At 47.8% G+C, this 24,595-nt stretch overlaps 1 protein-coding gene across 2 annotated transcripts in view; it reads right to left on the bottom strand.

Annotated features, from left to right (window-relative positions):
- Window positions 1-24,595, bottom strand: part of uacaa (uveal autoantigen with coiled-coil domains and ankyrin repeats a) — a 171,541-nt gene that overhangs the window by 81,947 nt on the left and 64,999 nt on the right. For both annotated transcript variants that reach the window (XM_070858555.1, XM_070858554.1), the window contains exon 2: window positions 10,625-10,755. In XM_070858555.1, coding sequence (XP_070714656.1) covers window positions 10,625-10,755 — 131 coding nt within the window. The remainder of the gene's footprint in view (window positions 1-10,624; window positions 10,756-24,595) is intronic.

Genomic DNA, 24,595 nt, shown 5'->3' on the forward strand with positions numbered 1-24,595 from the left:
TCTGAAGCACCACTGGGGATAGCTTCGCCGGGGTGCAACGACTCGGACTGCGACAACATCCGAGTTTCGAGACTCACCCCGACCTGTACCCCGCCCCGATTACCGCCAGGGAAAACACAGCGGTCCAGCCTCTGCCGGCAGCGGTAAGTTGGAAAAACTGAAAAATAGGTTAAGTTCAAGTTTATATTTGTGTGATATTTTTGCATCGATTTGTCAGGTAAGGGTTTTTTTCCCCCCACCCCTTCCAAGGCCTCTCTGAGCGCTCCCGGCTCCACACTAAAGTTGGCGAGGATCCCGTTTTTGCTCCACGGGAATAGTGCAATGCCTCCCTTTGCATCGACCCCTAATGCTGAAAGTTCGGCAATTAATCGGTAATTCTAATTAGGCGGTAATTTTCCCGCCCCGCCTCCATTTTCACCCCGAAACGGAGAAAGTCAAAAATTCAGCCCGTTGAGTATATTCAAGACAGAGATCGATAGATTTTTGGATATTAAGGGAATCAAGGGATATGGAGATCGGGCGGGAAAGTAGAGTTGAGGTAGAAGATCAGCCATGATCTCATTGAATGGCGGAGCAGGCTCGAGGGGCCGAATGTTATGAACTAACTAAATGAGATTTATTTTTATCCGCTTCTTTATTCCTAATTTTGGGAAGTCCAGCGAAACAAACAAACAAACAAACAAACAAACACTGATTGCGCGTGGGCCGCTACTTCCGGGTCGTTGGTAGCAGTCACATCCTTAAATTGAAACTGATGTCTGCAAGGACGGAAACTTGAGAGAATCAGGTTTGGTCACTTACTGACATTTCTGTTTGCAACAAGAGCAATTCCTTTAAGGAGAAAGAAATTCCCAGTGGATGACATTTGAGCAAAAAGAGAAAAGGGTCAAGCACTGAGGAATTATATTCCCATTTAGGAACATAATTAGGAGCAGGAGTCGTCCATTCGGCCCCTTGAGTCTGCTCTGCCATTCAATAAGATCATGGGGACACGGCTGATCTTCCACCTCAACTCCTTGGTGCACTATCCCCATATCCCTCGATTCCCTTAGGATCCAAAAATCTATCGAACTCAGTCTTGAATATAATAACGACTGAGCATCCGCTCCTAAAGGCTCTGCAAGAGGCACTTCAACACCCAGGCCATCGCTAATGAGCCGATTGTGTGTCAACGCTGGAGGTCAAATCTGCTTCAATATCGGAGGCGCAACACCTAAAATCCGGAACCCGCTGGAACGGGGCCTTTCCGGATTCCGGGCTTTCGATTTGCTTTATGATGTCACGAATCCGGAAATACCCGAGCCCTGGTTCGGGTATTTCCGGATTTTTGAATGTCAGAAGGGGTGGGGGGGGGGGGGAATTCCCATCGAGGTGGTGTCTGGGCGGGGCAGGCGGGCTCCACCAAATAGGATGTCATCGGGCGGGGCCCCGCCAAGGTGGTGTCTGGGCAGGCCGTCGAGGAGGCCCCGAGGTAAGGGCAGCGGCAGTGAGGCAAGCGAGGTGAGTGGCGGCGAGGCCCGAGGTTGGGCAGCGACGTGGCCCCGAAGTTGGTAGGTCCGGATTCCAGAACATTTTACGGATTCCGGACGACCCTGCCACCGATCGTCCTGGAGTCCGGATTCTCGACGCTGCACCTGTAGAGCACAACTCAACTAAATCGAGGCGCACCAAATTGGCACGAGGGCAAGATGCTTCACACTGGTGTCTGACTAAACACTGAATTGTCCCTTTTGGTTGACAAGGTTCGGCACAGCATTACACCGCACTCGTGCTCACTTGGTGCTTCCCAGATAGATTTCAAATCGGACTTTCCTTGCTGACATACCCAAAACTCAAGCACCAAAAATTCCATTTGAAGCTGTTATGCTGAATGAATCAAGTGACGCTCCATTAATTAGCTTGCAGCTTCGCCAGATATTTATCCACGCAAGCATATAGACGACCACTTAAGTAATTTAGTGTCAAGAACCATGCTGCCTTTCGCAGTGCAACTCAACTTTCCCCAAAGGAAAGGCTTTAGATTAACTCATTCTTCCAAAATGCATACTGCAGTAAATCATCTGTCTTTATCTTGGTAGGCAATGATGTATTTATGGTTCCCTGCGGACCACTCACAACAAGCTCGGCAACAATCACATCTCTGCTAATGCCCAGAGCGACACAGTACTGGCTTCATCTAAAAAGCCAACCACTAATAGTTGTAAACTTTGCTACTTGTTAAAAAGAACCTGGAGGTTATTAATCAGATTGAACGTCTGTTAAATTTAAGAGAGAACAGGACTGTTTGTGGCCAAGAACTTTAAAAGGCCCCCAGGAGGTTTAAGTACCATGTGTACTGTAAGAAAATGAGTTAGGATTAATTTCAAAAATCCTTTTTTTTTGATTAGCAACATGATCCACAAGTCAGGATTCAGTTCACGTTTTCTCTCTTAATCTCCCCAGCCTTCCACCCTATCACAGACCTTCCCTTTTGTTCTTTCCTCCCCTCCCCACTTTCCCTGCCCCTGCACTTGCTTAAACACCGATTACATCTCTAACTTTTCCAGTCCTGAGGAAGGGTCATCGACCTGAAACGTTAACTCTGTTTCTCTCTCCACAGATGCTGCCCGACCCGCTGAGTATTTCCAGCATTTTGTGGTTTTATTTCAGCTCATGTTGCTCTCCCACTCCCTCCATGGTTACACCGCTACCCCAACACTCTTTCTTGAACAAGCCCAGGCCCTCCCTCTCCCTAATCTGGTCACCCACCCCCAGAGCACTTGGCTCCACCACAGGAAGCAACTCCAATTCCACCAGCTCAGCGCTCTCCCATTCTACTACGCTCAAATTCTCCAACCCCCACCCCAATGCCCTTGCCACATTTGATCTTCCCCTCCGGTTTCCTTCCCTGCCCCTGATTCCCCCCCATCTCCACACCACACATCCCTTCCTCGGCTTTCCACAGCTCATTCCACTTCCAATATGCCCCCAATATTAGTCTTACATTGGTTGACTATTACCACTCCCGTGAACAAGGCCCTCCCCATCTAGAAAGAAAAATAAAAAGACTTGGATTTATATAGCGCCTTTCATGACCACTGGATGTTTCAAAGTGCTTTACAGCCAATGAAGTGCTTTCTGAAGTGTAGTACCTGTGTATAATGTGGGAAACGCAGCAACCAATTTGCGCACAGCAAGCTCCCACAAACAGCAATGTGATAATGACCAGATAATCTGTTATGTTGAGGGATAAATATTGGCCAGGACACCAGAGATAACTCCCCTGCTTTTCTTCAAAATAGTGCCATGGGATCAGGGGCTGAATGGCCTCCTCCTGTCCCTGTGCTCCTCCACTGTGATACTGCTCTCTGTGGTTCCACTCCTACTTGTCCCAATGTAGTCAATAAATCTCTCTGCTCAGAAACCTCCTGTTTCAAGGCTGCAGCACCAACACTGGTGGGAGGGTGTAATATCATGACAACTTTACAGAGGGAGTTTCTTTTTAAAATGTGGACATGGGAATTTATAATGGTAATACAAAAATGGAGACGGAATTATGTCTGCACGCCAAGGTCGAATTACCCCCCAACACTTGAACCCCACTTTCCCCGAACACTGCTTTTGGTCTTCACTCCGTGTGCCACACGTACGGGAGACCAACTGGTACAGAAATAACATCAGGCTTTAGGAAGCTCAGCGGAGTGTTTTTATCAAATGCCACCATGCCATGGAATGGTACAATGGAGACCTGAACCGACATAGTGACTGTACGATCTCAGCCATGTCTTCAAAGAGAGGAGAAATCAGAGCAGGTTACCCTCTACATCCGCCTTTAGACGGGTTAAGGAGACAAAGCGCAAGGATCTCACTGTCCGCCTATTGGCTGTGAAGCGTTTTGGGACGTGCTGAGGCGGTGAAAGGTGCTACATAAATGCAAATCTTTTCTTATTTTAAATAAGTGCATTAGCGAAGGCAGTCCTTTGACATTCAGTTATCAGGACCCAGGTCGCCGTTTGGAGCATGGGCAGGGCCCTGGTAAAGCGGAGGAGCGGGCAGGTCGTGGCAGACTTGCGACGAGTGATGAGGGATCGTGGCTGAGATTCGGTGGGTGATCGTGACGGTGGTTTGGCAAATGTTTGTGGCGGAGGAGCGGCGAGAGATCGTGACGGAGGAGCGGCGAATGAGGGTACAGGGCCCAGAAGAGCTGAGGACCCAGGGGCAGCACGGACCAGCCCACACTGTGATATGTGTGCGCACTAGGTCCGTGCAGCAGAGCTGGTCTCCAGTCGTCCTGGTTAACCCTTGCCACTGGACCAAGACCTAGCTCTGTCAAGCCCATGTGGTGGCTGGTGTGCAACGGTCACCACACGTTAAAGAAATCCACGCACAGGCATCTTCCATCCCTGCAGTTCAGGACTGGAACATCAGATCCTTCATTGAAACATCTGTGAACTCATGTGGAGGCAAGTCATCCTCGTTCGAGGGACCACCCATGATTCTCTCTACTGAGAAATTGTCCGTACGTTTTTTTTTGTTGGGGTGCGGGGGGGTGAAGCCGAAAGATAGTGAGAAAGAGAGAGATTCGGTAACCAGAGGACACAGATTTAAGGTAATCGCCAAAAGAACCAGAGGGGAGATGAGGACAATTCTTTTTCTTACGCAGCGAGCTTTTGTGATCTGGAACGCGTTACCTGAAAGGGTGGTGGAAGCAGATTAAATAGTAACTTTGAGAAGGGAATTGGATAAATACCTGAAGGGGGAAAGGTTTGCAGGGCTATGGGGATAGAGCAAGGGCGGAGGGGGGGAAATCAATGTTTCCCCTAATCATTTTGGGGTGCAGGTCCCCTTTCAGGGGCTGAGCGGCCCATTCACAGTTTCGTGCAGGTGCAACATTGAAAAAGCCGCTCTCGGGGCCAGCAGTGGGCCACGCAACTTACAGGGAATGTTGGGTGGGATAATTGGATCGCTCTTTCAGAGAGTAGGTCAGGCATGATGGTCGAATGGCCTCCATCTGTGCTGTATCGTGCTTGACATAAGACGAAAAACAAACACACACGATGGAAGTTGGAACAAACAGGAACTGCTGGCGATGAAGAGCAGGTCCCATTACAATCTGAAAAACGAGATGATGAGATAAAATGTCTGATTTAAATCCTTTAAGAACATAAGAAATAAAAGGAGTCGGCCATTCGGCCCCTCGAGCCTGCTCCGCCATTCCATGAGTTCATGGCTGAACATGCAACTTCAGTACCCCACACCTGCTTTCTCGCCATACCCCTTGATCCCCCTAGTAGTAAGGACTTCATCTAACTCCTTTTTGAATATATTTAGTGAATTGGCCTCAACAACTTTCTGTGGTAGAGGATTCCACAGGTTCACCACTCTCTGGGTGAAGAAGTTTCTCCTCATCTCGGTCCTAAATGGCTTACCCCTTATCCTTAGACTGTGACCCCTGGTTCTGGACTTCCCCAACATTGGGAACATTCTTTCTGCATCTAACCTGTCTAAACCCGTCAGAATTTTAAACGTTTCGATGAGGTCCCCTCTCATTCTTCTGAACTCCAGTGAATACAAGCCCAGTTGATCCAGTCTTTTTTGATAGGTCAGTCCCGCCATCCCGGGAATCAGTCTGGTGAACCTTCGCTGCACTCCCTCAATAGCAAGAATGTCCTTCCTCAGGTTAGGAGACCAAAACTGTACACAATACTCCAGGTGTGGCCTCACCAAGGCCCTGTACAAATGTAGCAACACCTCCCTGCCCCTGTACTCAAATCCCCTCGCTATGAAGGCCAACATGCCATTTGCTTTCTTAACCGCCTGCTGTACCTGCATGCCAACCTTCAATGACTGATGTACCATGGCACCTAGGTCTCGTTGCACCTCCCCTTTTCCTAATCTGTCACCATTCAGATAATAGTCTGTCTCTCTGTTTTTAACCACCAAAGTGGATAACCTCACATTTATCCACATTATACTTCATCTGCCATGCATTTGCCCACTCACCTAACCTATCCAAGTCGCTCTGCAGCCTCATAGCATCCTCCTCACAGCTCACACTGCCACCCAACTTAGTGTCATCCGCAAATTTGGAGATACTACATTTAATCCCCTCGTCTAAATCATTAATGTACAATGTAAACAGCTGGGGCCCCAGCACAGAACCCAGCGGTACCCCACTAGTCACTGCCTGCCATTCTGAAAAGTCCCCATTTACTCCTACTCTTTGCTTCCTGTCTGCCAACCAGTTCTCAATCCACGTCAGCACACTACCCCCAATCCCATGTGCTTTAACTTTGCACATTAATCTCTTGTGTGGGACCTTGTCGAAAGCCTTCTGAAAGTCTAAATATACCACATCAACTGGTTCCCCCTTGTCCACTCTACTGGAAACATCCTCAAAAAATTCCAGAAGATTTGTCAAGCATGATTTCTCTTTCACAAATCCATGCTGACTTGGACCTATCATGTCACCTCTTTCCAAATGCGCTGCTATGACATCCTTAATAATGGATTCCATCATTTTACCCACTACCGATGTCAGGCTGACCGGTCTATAATTCCCTGTTTTCTCTCTCCCTCCTTTTTTAAAAAGTGGGGTTACATTGGCTACCCTCCACTCGATAGGAACTGATCCAGAGTCAATGGAATGTTGGAAAATGACTGTCAATGCATCCGCTATTTCCAAGGCCACCTCCTTAAGTACTCTGGGATGCAGTCCATCAGGCCCTGGGGATTTATCGGCCTTCAATCCCATCAATTTCCCCAACACAATTTCCCGACTAATAAAGATTTCCCTCAGTTCCTCCTCCTTACTAGACCCTCTGACCCCTTTTATATCCAGAAGGTTGTTTGTGTCCTCCTTAGTGAATACCGAACTAAAGTACTTGTTCAATTGGTCCGCCATTTCTTTGTTCCCAGTTATGACTTCCCCTGATTCTGACTGCAGGGGACCTACGTTTGTCTTTACTAACCTTTTTCTCTTTACATATCGATAGAAACTTTTGCAATCCGTCTTAATGTTCCCTGCAAGCTTCTTCTCGTACTCCATTTTCCCTGCCCTAATCAAACCCTTTGTCCTCCTCTGCTGAGTTCTAAATATCTCCCAGTCGCCGGGTTCACTGCGATTTCAGGCCAATTTGTATGCCACTGCCTTGGCTTTAATATTATCCCTGATTTCCCTTGATAGCCACGGTTGAGCCACCTTCCCTTTTTTATTTTTACGCCAGACAGGAATGTACAATTGTTGTAGTTCATCCATGTGGTCTCTAAATGTCTGCCATTGCCCACCCACTGTCAACCCCTTAAGTATCATTCGCCAATCTATCCTAGCCAATTCACGCCTCATACCTTCAAAGTTACCCTTCTTTAAGCTCTGGACCATGGTCTCTGAATTAACTGTTTCATTCTACATCTTCATGCAGAATTCCACCATATTATGGTCACTCTTCCCCTAGCTGGTTCCTCGACATATTGGTCTAGAAAACCATCCCTTATGCACTCCAGGAAATCCTCCTCCACCATATCGCTTCCAGTTTGGTTAGCCCAATCTATGTGCATATTAAAGTCACCCATGATAACTGCTGCACCTTTATTGCATGCACCCCTAATTTCCTGTTTGATGCCCTCCCCAACATCACTACTACTGTTGGGAGGTCTGTACACAACTCCCACTAACATTTTTTGCCCTTTGGTGTTCTGCAGCTCTACCCATATAGATTCCACATCATCCAACATCATGGTTGATCTGATCATGGACTCAGCTCCACTTCCCCGCCCGCTCCCCATAACCCTCGACTCCCTTATCGCTCAAAAATCTGCCTATCTGCACCTTAAATATATTCAACGACCCAGCCTCCACAGCTCTCTGGGGCAGAGAATTCCACAGATTCACAACCCTCTGAGAAAAGAAATTCCTCCTCATCTCCGTTTTAAATGGGCGACCCCTTATTCTGAGACTATGCCCCCTAGTTCTAGATTCCCCGAGAGGAAACATCCTCTCTGCATCTATCCTGTCGAGCCCCGTTAGAATCTTGTATGTTTCAATAAAATGTCCCTTCATCAGAATTGTTCCGACAAAGGTCCAAAACATTAACCATCTTTTCTCCTCACGGTCAATGTTCAGAAATGTCTTGGTTCTTCTTCCTTCAAGTTACAAAAGAAGGATTTGAGGAGCAGCCAGTCAAACCTTTTTCACCAAGTTCATCCCAATTATATTCCACAGAGAGTTTGAGGCTCAGTAATAAAAATATCCAAGCCTTTGTCACCTCGAGACTTGACCATTCCAACACACTCCTCGTTGGACTCCCATCTTCCATTCTCCATAAACTTAAAGCTCATAAAACTTGGCAGCCCATGTCCTAACTCTCGCACCAAGACCCGTTCACCCATCACCCCCTGTGCTCGCTGACCTACAGTGGTTCCCAGTCGATTTTAAAATTCTCATCCTTGTTTTCAAATCCCTCCAAGGTCCTCGCCCCCTCCATATCTGTAATTTCCTCCAGCACCACAACGCCTCCCCTTCCCCTCCCCTCCCCCCCCGGGATATCTGCGCTCCTCTAATTCTGGTCCCTTGCACATCCTCAATTTTAAATCGCGCCACCATTGGTGGCCGTGCCTTCTGTTGCCTGGGCCCCAAGCTCTGGAACTCCCTCCCTAAACCTCTCCGCCTCTCTACTTCTGTCTATCCTTTAAGACTCTTCTTAAAACCTACCTCTGTGTCTGCCCCAATATCTCCTTGTGTGGCTCAGTGTCAAGTTTTGTTTGATAACGTTCCTGTGAAGTGCTTGGGTCGTTTTACTCACGCCTTTAACGTAGTGAAATGTCCCAAGGCGCTTCACAGGAGTATTAGAAGACAGCAGAGATTTGACACCGAGCCGGATAAGGAGAAATTAGTGCTGGTCAAAGAGGTCGGTTTTAAGGAGCGTCTTAAAGGAGGAAAGAGAGGTAGCGAGGCGGAGAGGTTTAGGCAGGGAGTTCCAGAGCTTGGGGCCCAGGCATCAGAAGGCACGGCCACCGATGGTGGAGTGATTATAATCAGGGATGCTCAGGAGGGCAGAATTAAAGGACATCTCGAGAGGTTGTGGGGCTGGAGATTACAGAGATAGGGAGGGGCGAGGACCATGGAGGGATTTGAAAACAAGGACGAGAATAAATGCAAAAAGTTGTTGTACAAGCTTTCCCGAACTGTGGACAACACTTTAGGCAGTGCTCCAACGTCGCTCTTATCACAAAGGGTTCTTAAAGCAACAGAATAAATGCAGCCGAGAATCCAGCCATGGTTTAGGGTATGGCATCGTAACCATTACTATTGTCAGAGTTAATGGCTTTCTTCCGTTCCTAATGACTCGTGTTCTTGTTCAATTAACTGCTTTTGATCTTTTCCAGCGGGAGAACGTTGTTTGGTGCTCCGCGGAACAGGATGTGTGGATTTAAAAGCCATCAGTACAAGGAGCACTCACTGGACTGTTATAACAATAATTAAACAGACGGTAAATTGATAACACAAAATAATCTTTCATGATATTGTGCTGTATAAATAAGCAGCAGACTAAACAAAAGGTCCGTGACACAGCAGCTTTTGCAGAGACACACTGGGTGCAGACCTCCAGAGCAAGAACACCATCACAATTTTCCACATGACCGCTTGCTGACCCGAGCCATTGTGCTCCAATTCACCCTTATTGTTGACACACGACCACATCAACAAGAGACAGAGAGGGGGAGAGAGAAAGAGAGAGAGACAGAGACAGAGAGACAGAGAGACACAGAGAGAGAGAGAGAGAGACACAGAGAGAGAGAGAGAGAGACACAGAGAGAGAGAGAGAGAGACACAGAGAGAGAGAGAGAGAGACACAGAGAGAGAGAGAGAGACACACAGAGAGAGAGAGAGAGACACACAGAGAGAGAGAGGGAGCACAGAGACAGAGAGAGACAGAGAGAGAGAGAGACAGAGAGAGACAGAGACAGAGAGAGACAGAGACAGAGACAGAGAGAGACAGAGACAGAGAGACAGAGACAGAGAGACAGAGACAGAGAGACAGAGACAGAGAGAGACACAGAGAGAGACACAGAGAGAGACACACACAGAGAGACACACACAGAGAGACACACACAGACAGAGAGACACACACACACAGAGAGACACACACACACAGAGAGACACACACACACAGAGAGACACACACACAGAGAGACACACACACAGAGAGACACACACACAGAGAGAGAGACAGAGAGAGAGACAGAGAGAGAGAGAGAGAGAGAGAGAGAGAGAGAGAGAGAGAGAGAGACAGACAGAGGCACAGAGAGAGAGAGAGAGAGAGAGAGAGAGAGATACACACAGACACAGAGAGAGAGAGAGGGAAGGGGAAGAGAGTCAGAGGGAGGGGCGGAGAGAGAGGGAGAGTGAGTCGGGGTGGGAGAGAGAGAGAGAGAGAGAGAAGGGGCTAAGAGAGGTACGGGGGGGGGGGGAAGAATGAAGTGAGGGTGGGATGTGGGAGAGTGAGGGCGGGACTGGGGGGGGGTGTTGAGGGGAATGAGGGCAGGGATGGGGGGAGTGACGGCAGGAAGGGGGGGGGGGAAGAGAGAAGAGAGGGAGTGGGCGGGGCAAGTGAGGGGTGGGGGGGGGGGAATGCAGGGCACTTACGCTGATCGGCCCTCCACATCTAGCTTGGTCGAGGTGAGTCCTCGTTTGGCCAGAACCGACGTGACTTTGTCCGCATCTCCCTTCTCCACTGCCTTCATCAGCCGGTCGTCATACTTGCTCCAGTCCGAGGTCTGTTTTGCAAAAAATAAAATAAATAAAATGATCTCACACTAAAATACTTGCTCCAACATTAGTTCAGTAATATTACGTGGCCATATGTACCCCATGAAGAAGAGCTTTGCTCTCACGCTCGGTCACATTATACACCAGCATCTGCTTCCTCCAATCTGGACAGGAATCTGACATGCATAGTTTTTTATAGCGTGCCATTTCACGCAGCCCCTCCGCAAAATGCAGAGATGCGCTGTCAACAGATAGACACTTGTATCGCTGACCACACAAACAACTTGTATTTATATAGCGACTTTAACAGAGTGAAATGTCCCAAGACGCTTCACAGGAGCATTATTTGAGTCACGCAAGTAGAAATTAGGGCAGGTGACCAAAAGCTTGGTCAAACAGGTAGGTTTTAGAAGCGTCTTGAAGGAGGAAAGAGAGGTAGAGAGGCGGAGAGGTTTAGGGAGGGAGTTCCAGAGCTTGGGGCCCAGGCAACAGAAGGCACGGCCACCAATGGCGGAGCGATTATAATCAGGGATGATATAATCAGGGATGATATAATCAGGAACAGCACATGACAGGAGTTACGCTCACCCCTCTCGCATTTAGCCAGAAAGGAAGGGGATCTCATCTTCCTGCTTTCTTCTCTTCACTCCGATTCCGTTTAGAGCCTCCTTCACAGCACACCATTCCTTATGGTTGTTATGGATGAGATATGGACCCGAGCGGCCAGCTCACCAGCTTGTATATCCTGAGGGACTGTACGCATCTATAAATGTAGGTATTGACAGGTAGCTGGCACTGGGAATTAATTACATCATGTCTCCAGCACAGAAACAGGCCATTCGGCCCCACGCTCCGTGCCGGGGTTTATGCTCCACACCAGCCCGCTCCCACCCGTCTCCATCTCACCCCATCACCATAACCCTCTATTCCTTTCTCCCTCAAGTGTTTATCCAGCTTCCCCTTAAATGCATCGATACTATTCACCTCAACCCCTCCCTGTGGCAGCGAGTTCCACATTCTCACCAGTCTCTGGGGAAAGAAGTTTCTCCTGAATTCCACAATAGATGTATTAGGGGCTACGCTCACCCATTGCCTCCTCCGTCCCATGCTCCAGTCAGGAAATGATGCAGGGCGTCAGAGAACTGGAAAAGCAAAATGATGCACCATGGCAGAGAGGAGGGCAGTGTCTGTACAGGATTGCATGCCCTCCTGTCCCAATGCTGCCGTTGCATCGCCAGCAATGGTTTCGCTGCCAACAGCTCCCAATATGGTCACATCCGGAGCGTCCCGAGGATTCGCTCTAACTATGTGTTGCCCGCGGCGGCATCATTTGGCGGGGGGGGGGGGGGGGGGGGGGAGAGGGGGTCAGCTTCACAACATCACCCAACTCCATCGTCCCACCACACCGCTCGATCCCAAAGCAATACCGTATGGCCTACAGGGCTATAGTAATACCTGCCCTCCTGTATGGCTCAGAGACATGGGCCATGTACAGTAGTCACCTCAAATCACTGGAGAAATACCACCAACGATGTCTCCGCAAGATCCTTTAAATCCCCTGGGATCTCGACCAGGCCAACATCCCCAGCATCAAAGCACTGACCACACTCAACCAGCTCCGTTGGGCAGGCCACATTGTCCGCATGCCCAACACAAGACTCCCAAAGTAAGCGCTCTACTTGGAACTCCTACACGGCAAGCAAGCCCCAGGTGGACAGAGGAAACGTTTCAAGGACACCCTCAAAGCCTCCCTGATAAAGTGCAACATCCCCACCGACACCTGGGAGTCCCTGGCCAAAGACCACCCTAAGTGGAGGAAGGGCATCCGGGAGGGCGCTGAGCACCTCGAGTCTCATCGCCGAGAGCATGCAGAGACCAAGCGCAGGCAGCGGAAAGAGCATGCGGCAAACCAGACTCCCCACCCACTCTTTCCTTCAACCACTGTCTGTCCCACCTGTGACAGAGACTGTAATTCCTGTATTGGACTGAGCAGTCACCGGAGAACTCACTTTTAGAGTGGAAGCAAGTCTTCCTCGATTTCGTGGGACTGCCTATGATAATGATGATGACCATGTTGTGAAGATGTCCCTGTCGGACATGGGACGGATGATTCAGAATTTCCGATAATTGATCATTTTTGTCCCTGCTAATATTCTACACACTTGCTGTCGACTCCATCACCCGCCTCCCTGGATACTGTCTCAGGTTGAAGCACTATTAAACACAGAGCTTTGCTTCAAACCCAGTATCGATACCACTTACTTCTACAGCCACAACATTGCTCACCATCATCGAACCCACTGCCAACAAAACCCACATCATAGTCTTCGTCACCTCCACTCTCAATCTTTGCTGGTCCGCCAACCTCTAAAGATTCATCTGACGCCATCACTTGCGTCCTGTCCTGCGCGATACTCCATGGTACCACTGACCTATGTTACCTTCCTTTCATACAGAACAGAAGGCGGCCATTCAGCCCATTGTGTCTCTTTGGGAGAGCTTTCCCATTTGTCCCACTCTCCTGCTCATCACCCATAGCCTTGTAAAAATATTCCTTTGCAAATAATTATCCAATTGCGTTTTGAAAGTCACTATTGAATCTGCTTCCACCGCCCTTTCAGGGAGCACATCCCCGATCATAACCCGCTGTGTAAATATTTTTCCCCACCTCTCACTGGTTCTTTTGCCAATTTTCTTAAATTGGGTATGTATTTGATAAACTCTCCTCACAAAAGCAATATATTGCATTTATGTTGTGCCTTTAGTGTAGAAAACCATCTCAAGATGCTTCAGAGGAGCAAAGGAATAAGTGCTGAGCCTTTGAGGAAGAGTTAGGAGAGGTGATGAAAACTAAGTCAGGGAGCTGTGTTTTGTGAAGGTAGAGTTTGGTCGAGGGTTGAAGATTAAAGACGAGGTCACTGAAGGCAGTGGAGGGAGGGGTTGGGCACAGGAGCTGGAGGAAACGCAAGAGGATACACGGCTGGAGAATTTGCAGAGGTAGGGCGGGGTGTGACAAGGACTAGGAGGAGGCCTTGATGTTGAGCGTTAGGAGACAGCGTCAGCCAGCACAGTGATGGAGAGGATGCTAGCACTGGTGTTTTGGTGATCTCTCAAGCATTCGCAAGGCAGCCAGTCAATGCCTGGAAAAACTGACATACAGAATGGATTCCTTAGAGGAGCCCACAGTACAACCTGAAGGATCAAACCTTTCTCACAAACAGTGGACAACCATCAACAGCCTCAGAACCAGTCACGGTCGATGCTGCCACCTTCTCCATAGGTGGAAGATTAAAGCCTCCCCATCATATGACTGTGGAAATCCTATTCAGACCCTGGAGCACGTCATCGAGCACTGCCCTCAGCGGGAATTCGCTGGCAGCCTACAGGATATCCACGCTGTTACACCGGAAGCTTTGGCCTGGATATCCGACTTAGAGATTGACATTTGATTTGCTACTGCCATATGGAGGAAGAATGCTCTCCAATGCCTGTCAAACTGAATCGCATAGCAACAACTTGCATTTATATAGCGCCTTTAACTTAATAAAAACATTCCCCTATACATCACAGGACAAAATGACACCAAGTCAGAGACACATTAGGTCAGGTGGCCAAAAGGATCGTAAAGGAGGAGCGATCGGCAGAGAGGTTTAGGGAGTGAGTAACAGAGTGAAGGAAATTTGGGATGCGCAAGAGGCCAGAATCGGAGGAGCGCAGCAATCTCGGAGGCTGGAGGAGGTTACAGAGAAGTCCGCTTCAGAGCGGAACACGCACCAGAAATCTTACACACCGCCCCCCACCCAGCCCAAAACACAAAAGGTGACCACACTCTGAACTTGGTTCTTCCTGCCAATTCCTCTCCCCTGTTTTTGCCAATAAGACAAATCCAAACGGCAATTAAAGAGTGAAACTTCAAACTGGGCATAGCCTTGCGCCTCTGGCAGCTGTCAGTGTATAAAGATGTTGTTCCTGTTGCTGGTTTTACTTCTAATGTGCAAAGCCTTCATCTCAGCCCCCACGAGCAGACCCATAATTATCAAGTGCTGCTTCTGCGCTCTCGGAGCTGGCAACCCTTCTCGTCAGAGTCACTGTTTCAAACTGTTGCCATCCCGGATGTAACTCGTATCTATTTGAGGCGGCAGAAGTATTAATACCAGCCATCAAAAATAAAAGGCCGCAACTACTGTCAACGAAATCGGAGTACTTGCTCATGCGCAGTCGGTGTTTTTTTTTTAAATGTTGTTCGCTTACCCAGGTAACGGAGCGGGCTTGTTTGTTTAACAAAGCAGAAACATTGTGCTTCCGGTCGTTGGAGCTTCCAGACAAATGCGCAGCACGCTTCCGCACGGCTTACTGTCGTTGGCAGCAGTCACTCAGAAAATAGAAAGGATCCGTCATAGAAACAGGAGGAGGCCATTCAGCCCCTCGAGCCTGTTCCGCCATTCAATCAGATTGCGGCTGATCGGTATCTCGACTCCATTTACCCGCCTCGGTTCTGTAACCTTTAACACTCATTTCCCACCCCCACCCCCCCCCCCCCACCCCCTCGCCAGCCTCAACAGCTTTTTGGGGGAAATAGAGTTCCAGAACGTCACAGGTGCAATTAGCAAACGAAAACTTGACACCGAGCCACATAGAGATTGGGGCAGGTGACCAACAAGCTTAGTCAGAGGTAGGTTTTAAGGAGCATCTTAAAAGGAGGAGAATCGGAGAGGTTTAGGGAGGGACAGGTTCCCCTTGCTGAAATTTGAACCCTGCTGTGTATCTACGCACAATGAAACCTCATTACAACAGTGACTACACTTCAAAATTAGAGCGCTTCGAGGGGCCCGGTGATCGTGAAAGGCGCTATATAGATGCATGTCTTTCTTTCTATTGGGGCGAGAGAGAGGGGAAAAAAATAAAGCAATAGTCTGCATCAACAAGGTTTCTCTGTGCAAATATTTACAATTACTTGCAATAGAAAACATTTGAAATTTACTTTTTGAAAAAAATCAAGGATAAAGCTCCTTTGCGATATTGCAGGCAACAAAATATTTCAATAATTGCTTTGCCGTTTGTTAAATAATTACACCCGTGTCAAAATTACCAGTGTTAAATTGCTCAACGTCATTGCAAATCAATGGGCTCGGCCATAATCAGCGGACTTCAAGGACACATGCAATGCCAAACTCGACATTGACAAGATTAAAAAGCCAAAAAATACCGGCAACAAAGTGGGCATAAATAAATGACATCTCTGGATTCGGGCCAGCGACCAGAAGCTTGCTCTTGCAGCTTTATGACTTCACTTAACGCAACTGGATTACAGCCCATTCACTTCAACGCATCTATTATTGAAGAGCACTAAAGGACTTTGAATCAATGGGTTTCTATATTCTGCAGCCATCAGATACTCGATCGGCCGTCCTTTAAAACACCCTGTGCTCGCTGTATCGTTTTGCAGATGCAATACTCGATGCACAGCCCCGGTGCAACATCACGAAAGAGACAAAAGAGAACTTGTGCATCGCATTCACGTGCAAACTTCCAAATACCGCTTTAAAGTACAATGAGGCAAAAGCACTACCTTTGTTGCAAGATACCTACAGAGGGCACAGAGGCACAGGAGAACCAACGCTTCATGCTGGTGAAGGTGCTGCTGATGGGACTTGAGCAGACTTACAGTTGCAAAGTGCAGCTTGCTATAAATCTTCAACTCCGCAATTTGCACGTTGCAGGTTAGGACCAGCAAGCACAAGTTAATGCCTCTGCAGGCACCGTCCACACGGTCCTACAACTTCAGAAGAATTGCATGGCCCCGGCTCGTAACCCCACTCGAGCACGTTACTAAATTCTCTTCATCTTCCGCCTCTTCCTGCGACTGCATTACTCCTCAGGAGGATTTTCGTTGTTGTATATTTTGAGAGCTACTTTGCAGAAACCACAAGATTAAACCACCACCAGGTAGGATAGCTCCTCCCCACTTCCACCGACTGGGTCGGGACTTTTGGTGCACCTCTGCTCGATTGCAGCTCTTCCCGACACAAGCGACTGCAATCCGAGATCTTCAGGCTCTGGCTGCGGGGGCAGGGCATGTCGCAGTGGACGGTGCCAGGCTACAGTAAGGCTTTTAAACATGGCTCTAAAATATCACACCCTGCTCACAGTAAACAGGCCACGGAGCCACAGCCAACTCCTTCATTTTTGACCTTGCAACCTTCCGAGAGGCGTCTGCAAGGTAGGGCTAATAATAATTCTCTGCATGCATAGCCGGTGAGTAATGGAGTATCAAGCTATCATCATTAAAGCCAAAGAGGCCTACGAAAGATCCGTGGTACCGTCAAGGCATGTATTGCAGATTCTAGAAATAGTCACCTCCAGCAGAGAGGCGCAAGTGTCGGGTTCAGAAAGCCTTTGGCTGACCTTCGAAAACACTTGTCGCATCGAAGGACCGATCAACCGACCATACCCACACACCCGCTTTCCTCGGCACAATATACAGATTGCGTCATCATTAAAAAAAAATATATATATTAGGTGGGTTAAGATTCTCCATCGTTGCTACAAAGTTTCTCACTTTCCCTCCATCCCAGCCCCACAAGTCCCTGTCAAACCAGCTCACTCCGTGCTGCACAGAGCGGGGGTAGATGTCAGCAGCAAGATGCAATAACAGGGCCGCAGGAGAGTTGCAGTTAATCACACGAGAAACATATCGTGCAACTGCCCAGGACGTGTATTTTAAACCGCGCGGCTCAAATACATTTCTAGCTAAGGCAATTTGTATTTTCAATTGGAATTCAAGACTATTAAAAACACAAGGCACTAGAATACTTCTTTTCATCTCGTTAGCAGTCACCAACGTCTGTTCAGGAGACGACAGAGTGCGTTCCTGAAAGTCCTACAACAGGGAGATTAAATGGTAAAGTTACGTAACCTTCGCAGACCTGAAGGTAAAGTCTCTTAACCAAGTTGCCGTGGGAGCATAAAAGACTTGCATTTATATAACGCCTTTCACGACCACCGGACATCCCAAAGCGCTTTACAGCTAATGAAGTATTTTTGGAGGGCAGTCACTGCTGTAATGTGGGAAACGCCAATTTGCGCACAGCAAGTTCCCACAAACAACAATGTGATAATGACCAGATCATCTATTTTTTTGTTATGTGGATTGAGGGATAAATATTAACCAGGACTCAGAGGATAACTCCCCCGCTCCTCTTCGAAATAGTGCCATGGGATCTTTTACGTCCACCTGAGGGGGCAGACGGGGCCTCGGTTTAACGTCTCATCCGAAAGACGGCACCTCTGACTTGAATCCACAACCTTCTGACTCAGAAGCGAGTGCAACCCTCTGAGCCACGGCTAACACTAGCTGGGTCACAGCTTTTGAACAAGAACTCAAACAACCTCCATTTATACAGCACTTTTAATGTAGTAAAATGTCCCAAGACGCTTCACAGGAGTATGATCAGACAGCGAGATTAGGACAGGTGACCAAAAGCTTGGTCAAAGAAGTAAGTTTTAAGGAGAGGCTCAAAGGAGGAAAGAGAGGTAGAGAGGGTGGAAAGGTTTAGGGAGGGAGTTCCAGAGCTTGGGGCCCAGGCAACAGAAGACACGGCCACCGATGGTGGTGCGATTATAATCAGGGATGCTCAAGAGGGCAGAGTTAGAAGAGCACAGACATCTCAAGAGGGGTTTGTGGGGCTGAAGGAGATTACAGAGATAGGGAGGGGTGGGGGCCATGGAGGGATTTGAAAACAAAAATGAAAATTTTGAAATCGAGGCGTTGCTTAACAACTTGCATTTATATCGCGCCTTTAATGCAGTAAAGCGTCCTAAGGCGTTTCCCAGGAGCGTGATCAGACAACATTTGACAACAAGCCACATAAGGAGATATTAGGACAGGACTTGGTCACAGAGGTAGGTTTTAAGGAATGTCTTAAAGGAGGAAAGTGAAGAGAGAGGCGGAGAGGTTTACGGAGGGAATCCCAGAGCTTGGGGCTGAGGCAGCTGAACAGGGGTTCAATGTAACAGAGTTGCATTTAATCCCCAGAGACATTTTTTTTTAGCCTTAATCATAACTACTCGCCAAAGATGTGAAACCTACTGAATGAACGAAGCTCGCGTTCAATCGTCCTTTGGATAAACCCAGGTTTTGGAGGGAGGGCGACAAGGATTCCCAATCATCAACCTGAGGGAGCTCGAGGAAGTGTGTAACGAAGATCACGGGCCGACCACACTGCATGCTGGGAACACAGTGCTAGACTTCGACGCATTGAATTACTGACGTGTTCTTTCTGTTATATAGCACTCAAACAAAATCTAGAAAAGGAAAAACGTGCATTTATACAGCACATTTCATGACCTCAGGACAGCCCAAAGTGCTTTATAGCTAATGATGTGCTTTTTGGAGTGCAGTCATGTTGTAATGTGGGAAACATGGCAGCCAATTTGCACACAGCAAGCTCCCACAAACAGCAACGTGATAATGACCAGATAATCTGTTTTTGTTACGTTGATTGAGGGATAAATATTGGCCCCAGGACACCGGGGATAACTCCCCTGCTCTTCGAAATAGCGCCATGGGATCTTTTACATCCACCTGTGAAGGCAGGGGCCTCGGTTGAACTTCTCATCCGAAAGGCGGCACCTCTGACAATGCAGCCAGCACTCCCTCAGTATCGTCCCACCGACAGTGCGTCGCTCCCAACAGTGCAGTACTCCCTCAGTACTGCCCTTTCAACATTGTAGCGGTCCCTCAGTACAGCGCTCCCTCAGTACTGCCCCACCAACAGTGCAGCACTCCCTCAGTACTGCCCCACCAACAGTGCAGCACTCCCTCAGTACTGCCCCACCAACAGTGCAGCACTCCCTCAGTACTGCCCCACCAACAGTGCAGCACTCCCTCAGTACTGCCCCACCAACAGTGCAGCACTCCCTCAGTACTGCCCCACCAACAGTGCAGCACTCCCTCAGTACTGCACTGTAAGTGCCAGCCTAGATTTCTGCGCTCAAGTTTCTGGAGTGGGGATTGAACACACGATCTTCCGACTCTGTGCTACCCACTGAGCCACGGCTGACAATGATCTTCTATTCTTCAAATGGCCGACACTTAAACCAAGTTTCAGGAGTGTGTCAATATTCCAGCTGCATCTTCGCAACAACATTTCAAAAGCCCTGGAGAACACATTACCACCAAATATGTTTTTGTCAAAAATCACAGCGGATCCAACAGATTTTTTATTACTATTGGTTTCATTATGAAGCTTTGTACTTTTAAATGATCACATATTTAGAATAGTAGGTCTTTACTTTGGTCGCCATACAGGCGCGACAATACATTTGAAAATACCGACTCTTCCAGTAAATATCCTGCTCAAGATACATGATGAAAGTAACAAAAACAATCTAGCCTTCAAAAGGACGAGTCTGACCAGGGGGGCTGTGTTTGGAGAGCACACACAGCACTACAGGACCCAATTGCCTTCCCTCATCACACAGCGAACACAGGCGGTGATTTTCCACTAATTCCAGTGCTGGGAGGCAGCAGAAACAAGCATCACTGAACCCAGCCTCCAGGGGACAGGAAAACCAACAGATAAATGAGGCTTCTTAAAAAAAAGATATAAACACAGCTGTAAGCTGCACTGTGGGAGGTGCCGTCTTTCAGATGAGACGTTAAACCGAGGCCCCATCTGCTCTCAGGTGGACGTAAAAGATCCCATGGCACTATTTCGAAGAGGAGCAGGGGAGTTATCCCCAGTGTCCGGAGGCCAATATTTATCCCTCAACCAACACAGCAGAACAGATTACCTGATTATCACATTGCTGTGTGTGGGAGCTTGCTGTGCACAAACTGGCTGCTGTGTTTCCTACATTACAACAGTGACTACACTTCACAAAGTACTTCATTGGCTGGAAAGCTCTTTGGGATGTCCTGAGGTCGTGAAAGGTGCTATATAAATACAAGCCTCTTTCTTATAGCTTGGCCCAGGACTCAAGACCATTATTAAACTACTTGAGTTTTGCTCTTGCAACTCAGACAGGCTGGTGAAATTGGGCGGACACATGACAGGTGGAGTTTAACGCAGAAACGTGTGAAGTGATACATTTTAGCAAGAAGAATGAGGAGAGGCAATATAAACTACAGGGTACAATTCTAAAGGGGGTGCAAGAACAGAGAGACCTGGGGGTATATGTGCACAAATCGTTGAAGGTGGCAGGGCAGGTTGAGAAAGCGATTATAAAAGCTTACGGGACCCTGGGCTTTATAAACAGAGGCAGAGAGTACAAAAACAAGGAAGTTATGATCAACCTGTATAAAACATTGGTTCGGCCTCAACTGGAGTATTGTGTCCAATTCTGGGCACCGCACTTTAGGAAGGATTGGAGAGGGTGCAGAAAAGATTTAGAAGGATGGTTCCAGGGATGAGGGACTTCAGTTACCTGGATAGACTGGAGAAGCTGGGGTTGTTCTCCTTGGAACAGAGAAGGATGATAGAGGTGTTCAAAATCATGAGGGGTCTGGACAGAGTAGAGAAACTGTTCCCTTTGGCAGAAGGGTCGAGAACCAGAGGACACAGATTTAAGGCATTTGGGAGAAGAACCAAAGGCGACATGAGGAAAAACTTTTTTACGCAGCGAGTGGTTAGGATCTGGAATGCGCTGCCTGAGAGGGCGGTGGAGGCAGACTCAATCGGGCTTTCAAAAGGGAATTGGATAAATGCCTGAAGGAAAAAAAATTGCAGGGCTACAGGGAAAGGGCGGGGGAGTGGGACTGGCTGAAGTGCTCTTGCAGAGAGCCGGCACGGTCTCGACGGGCCGAGTGGCCTCCTGTGCTGTAACCATTCTAGGATTCATGCCAGATGCATCATAAATAGCTTTGCAATCTTCTCAGATAGCCATAGAGTTCTCCTTCCCCACACCCAAGTCATAAGATCTGTGGTGGGGCTTTCGAGCTGTGCTATAATTAAAGGGGCAAGGATGGGTCTCGGGACTAAAAAGAGCTGAATAGCCTTTTGCAGTGGTCGGCTTTCCAAGTTGCTTAACGGGCAGAAGAGATAACGCTAAAAATAACATGTCGGAATGATTAACTGTTGCAAGCTGTGTAACCTGAGGACAATCTCAAATAGCCAAACTGTTGAACCCACAGGAGGCCCAGAGAAGCAGTTAAACAGAGCAAGGGGTCAGAGGTGACACGTTGGAGAAACTCCATCTGGTGTGAGACATAGGCCAATGATTGTGTGACGCGAAAGGGAATTAGTCAATCAGCAATTGTGCACGCGAGCTTTGGGCCAATTAAACGACATTGGGGGGGGGGGGGGGGCTATGCACAAAGCTGATGTGCATCATTAAATGTATAAAAGATTGCTTGGAATTTTGCATCATCGGAGCAGCCTGGCGATAGAAAAAGATCAGGTGATCTCCCCACGATGCAAATAAGAACTACTTGAAGATCTGGTGTTGAGTGTTTATTTTAAATACTCCACTACAATCCGAAAGTGTTTAACGACCTTAACATGTGGCACAGAAGTAAGAAACATGGGACTTAATCCCAAAGACGAAACATTTGATCTCCACTTGATAAGAGATATTTCCACTTAGCCCACTTGGTCCTAGAAATAGTGGATGCATTGGTGATCATTTTCCAACAGTCTATTGACTCGGGATCAGTTCCTATGGACTGGAGGGTAGCTTTTTAAACACCACTTTTTAAAAAAGGGGGGGAAGAGAGAAAACGGGTAATTATATCCGGTTAGCCTGACATCAGTAGTGGGGAAAATGTTGGAATCAATTATTAAAGATGAAATAGCAGCGCATTTGGAAAACAGTGACAGGATCGATCCAAGTCAGCATGGATTTATGAAAGGAAAATCATGCTCGACGAATCTTCTGGAATTTTTTGAGAATGTAACTAGCAGAGTGGACAAGGGAGAACCAGTGGACGTGTTGTATTTGGACTTTCAAAAGGCTTTTGACAAGGTCCCGCACAAGAGATTGGTGTGCAAAATCAAAACACATGGTATTGGGAATAATGTACTGACGTGGATAGAGAACTGGTTGGCAGACAGAAAGCAGAGAGTTGGGATAAACGGGTCCTTTTCAGAATGGCAGGCAGTGACTAGTGGAGTGCCGCAGGGTTCAGTGCTGGGACCCCAGCTCTTTACAATATACATCAATGATTTAGATAAAGGAATTGAATGTAATATCTCCAAGTTTGCAGATGACACTAAACTGGGTGGCGGTGTGAGCTGTGAGGGCGACGCTAAGAGGCTGCAGGGTGACTTGGACAGGTTAGGTGAGTGGGCAAATGCATTACAGATGCAGTATAATGTGGATAAATGGGAGGTTATCCATTTTGGGGGCAAAGACAAGGTGGCAGAATATTATCTGAATGGCGGCAGATTAGGAAAAGGGGAAGTGCAACGAGACCTGGGTGTCATGGTTCATCAGTCATTGAAAGTTGGCATGCAGGTACAGCAGGCGGTAAATGGCATGTTGGCCTTATAACTAGGAGATTTGAGTATAGGAGCAGGGAGGTCTTACTGCAGTTGTACAGTGCCTTGGTGAGGCCTCACCTGGAATATTGTGTTCAGTTTTGGTCTCCTAATCTGAGGAAGGACGTTCTTGCTATTGAGGGAGCGTAGCGAAGGTTCACCAGACTGATTCCAGGGATGGCTGGACTGACATATGAGGAGAGACTGGATCAACTGGGCCTTTATTCACTGGAGTTTAGAAGGATGAGAGGGGATCTCATAGAAACGTATAAGATTCTGACGGGACTGGACAGGTTAGATGCGGGAAGAATGTTCCTGATTTTGGGGAAGTCCAGAACCAGGGGACATAGTCGTAGGATAAGGGGTAGGCCATTTAGGACTGAGATGAGGAGAAACTTCTTCGCGCAGAGAGTTGTTAACCTGTGGAATTCCCTGCCGCAGAGAGTTGTTGATGCCAGTTCATTGGATTATATTCAAGAGGGTGTTAGATATGGCCCTTATGGCTAAAGGGATCAAGGGGTATGGAGAGAAAGCAGGACAGGGGTACTGAGGTGATCAACCATGATCTTATTGAATGGCGGTGCAGGCTCGAAAGGCCGAGTGGCCTACTCCTGCACCTATTTTCTATGTTTATCAACAGCAGTAGATGCACATTATCCAAACCATTTGACCCCCTTCAACCCTTTTGCAGGATTAGCTCAAGCTTAGTTACGCATGGGTACCCTATACGTCTACATAAATACATTCCATTCAGCTGAGCTGAGACTAGAAATAGCTACTGCATTACCTCCATTTCTCTACAGTAACTGCATGAAAGTGATACAGCATTACAATGAAAAGAAACGTTATAATTAGCTTGTTGGATTTCTGCGGAATTTACGGTGACATCTAGCAAGAGACAGGACAAGCCCGAACAAGGGTATAACGACCTGCCTAGACACCAATAAGCAGGGGCAGATTGGGGAGGGAGACAAGCTACTCGGGTCAAGTAATCTCGGGTGAAACCGAAGACGTCGTGCTATAGCCCTCCCACGAAGTTAAAAAATGTTGCTTAAATATACCTGCAAAGCCGCTGAAATAAGGTCATACATGCCAATTAACACCGCGTTGGGGAATTCGAACATTTGCACGGATACGTTAGATTGGCTCAGTTGGTAACACTCGCAGCCCTGGATCAGAAAGCAGAGGGTTCAAGAGTCAGGATTTATATATGCAATATCTTGAACACTTGTCCCTCTCCAATGGTTCGTGCTTCCCATTGCTGTCCTGTCCAGATAGTGACTGGGCCCAAGTTTGGTCAAATATGGCAGCAGCAGAAATGGACATATTGCAGAAGAATTCAACACAAACATCCCAGAGAATTTGGAGG

This window comes from Pristiophorus japonicus, chromosome 17, assembly GCF_044704955.1.
Source record: "Pristiophorus japonicus isolate sPriJap1 chromosome 17, sPriJap1.hap1, whole genome shotgun sequence".
NCBI lineage: Eukaryota > Metazoa > Chordata > Chondrichthyes > Pristiophoridae > Pristiophorus > Pristiophorus japonicus.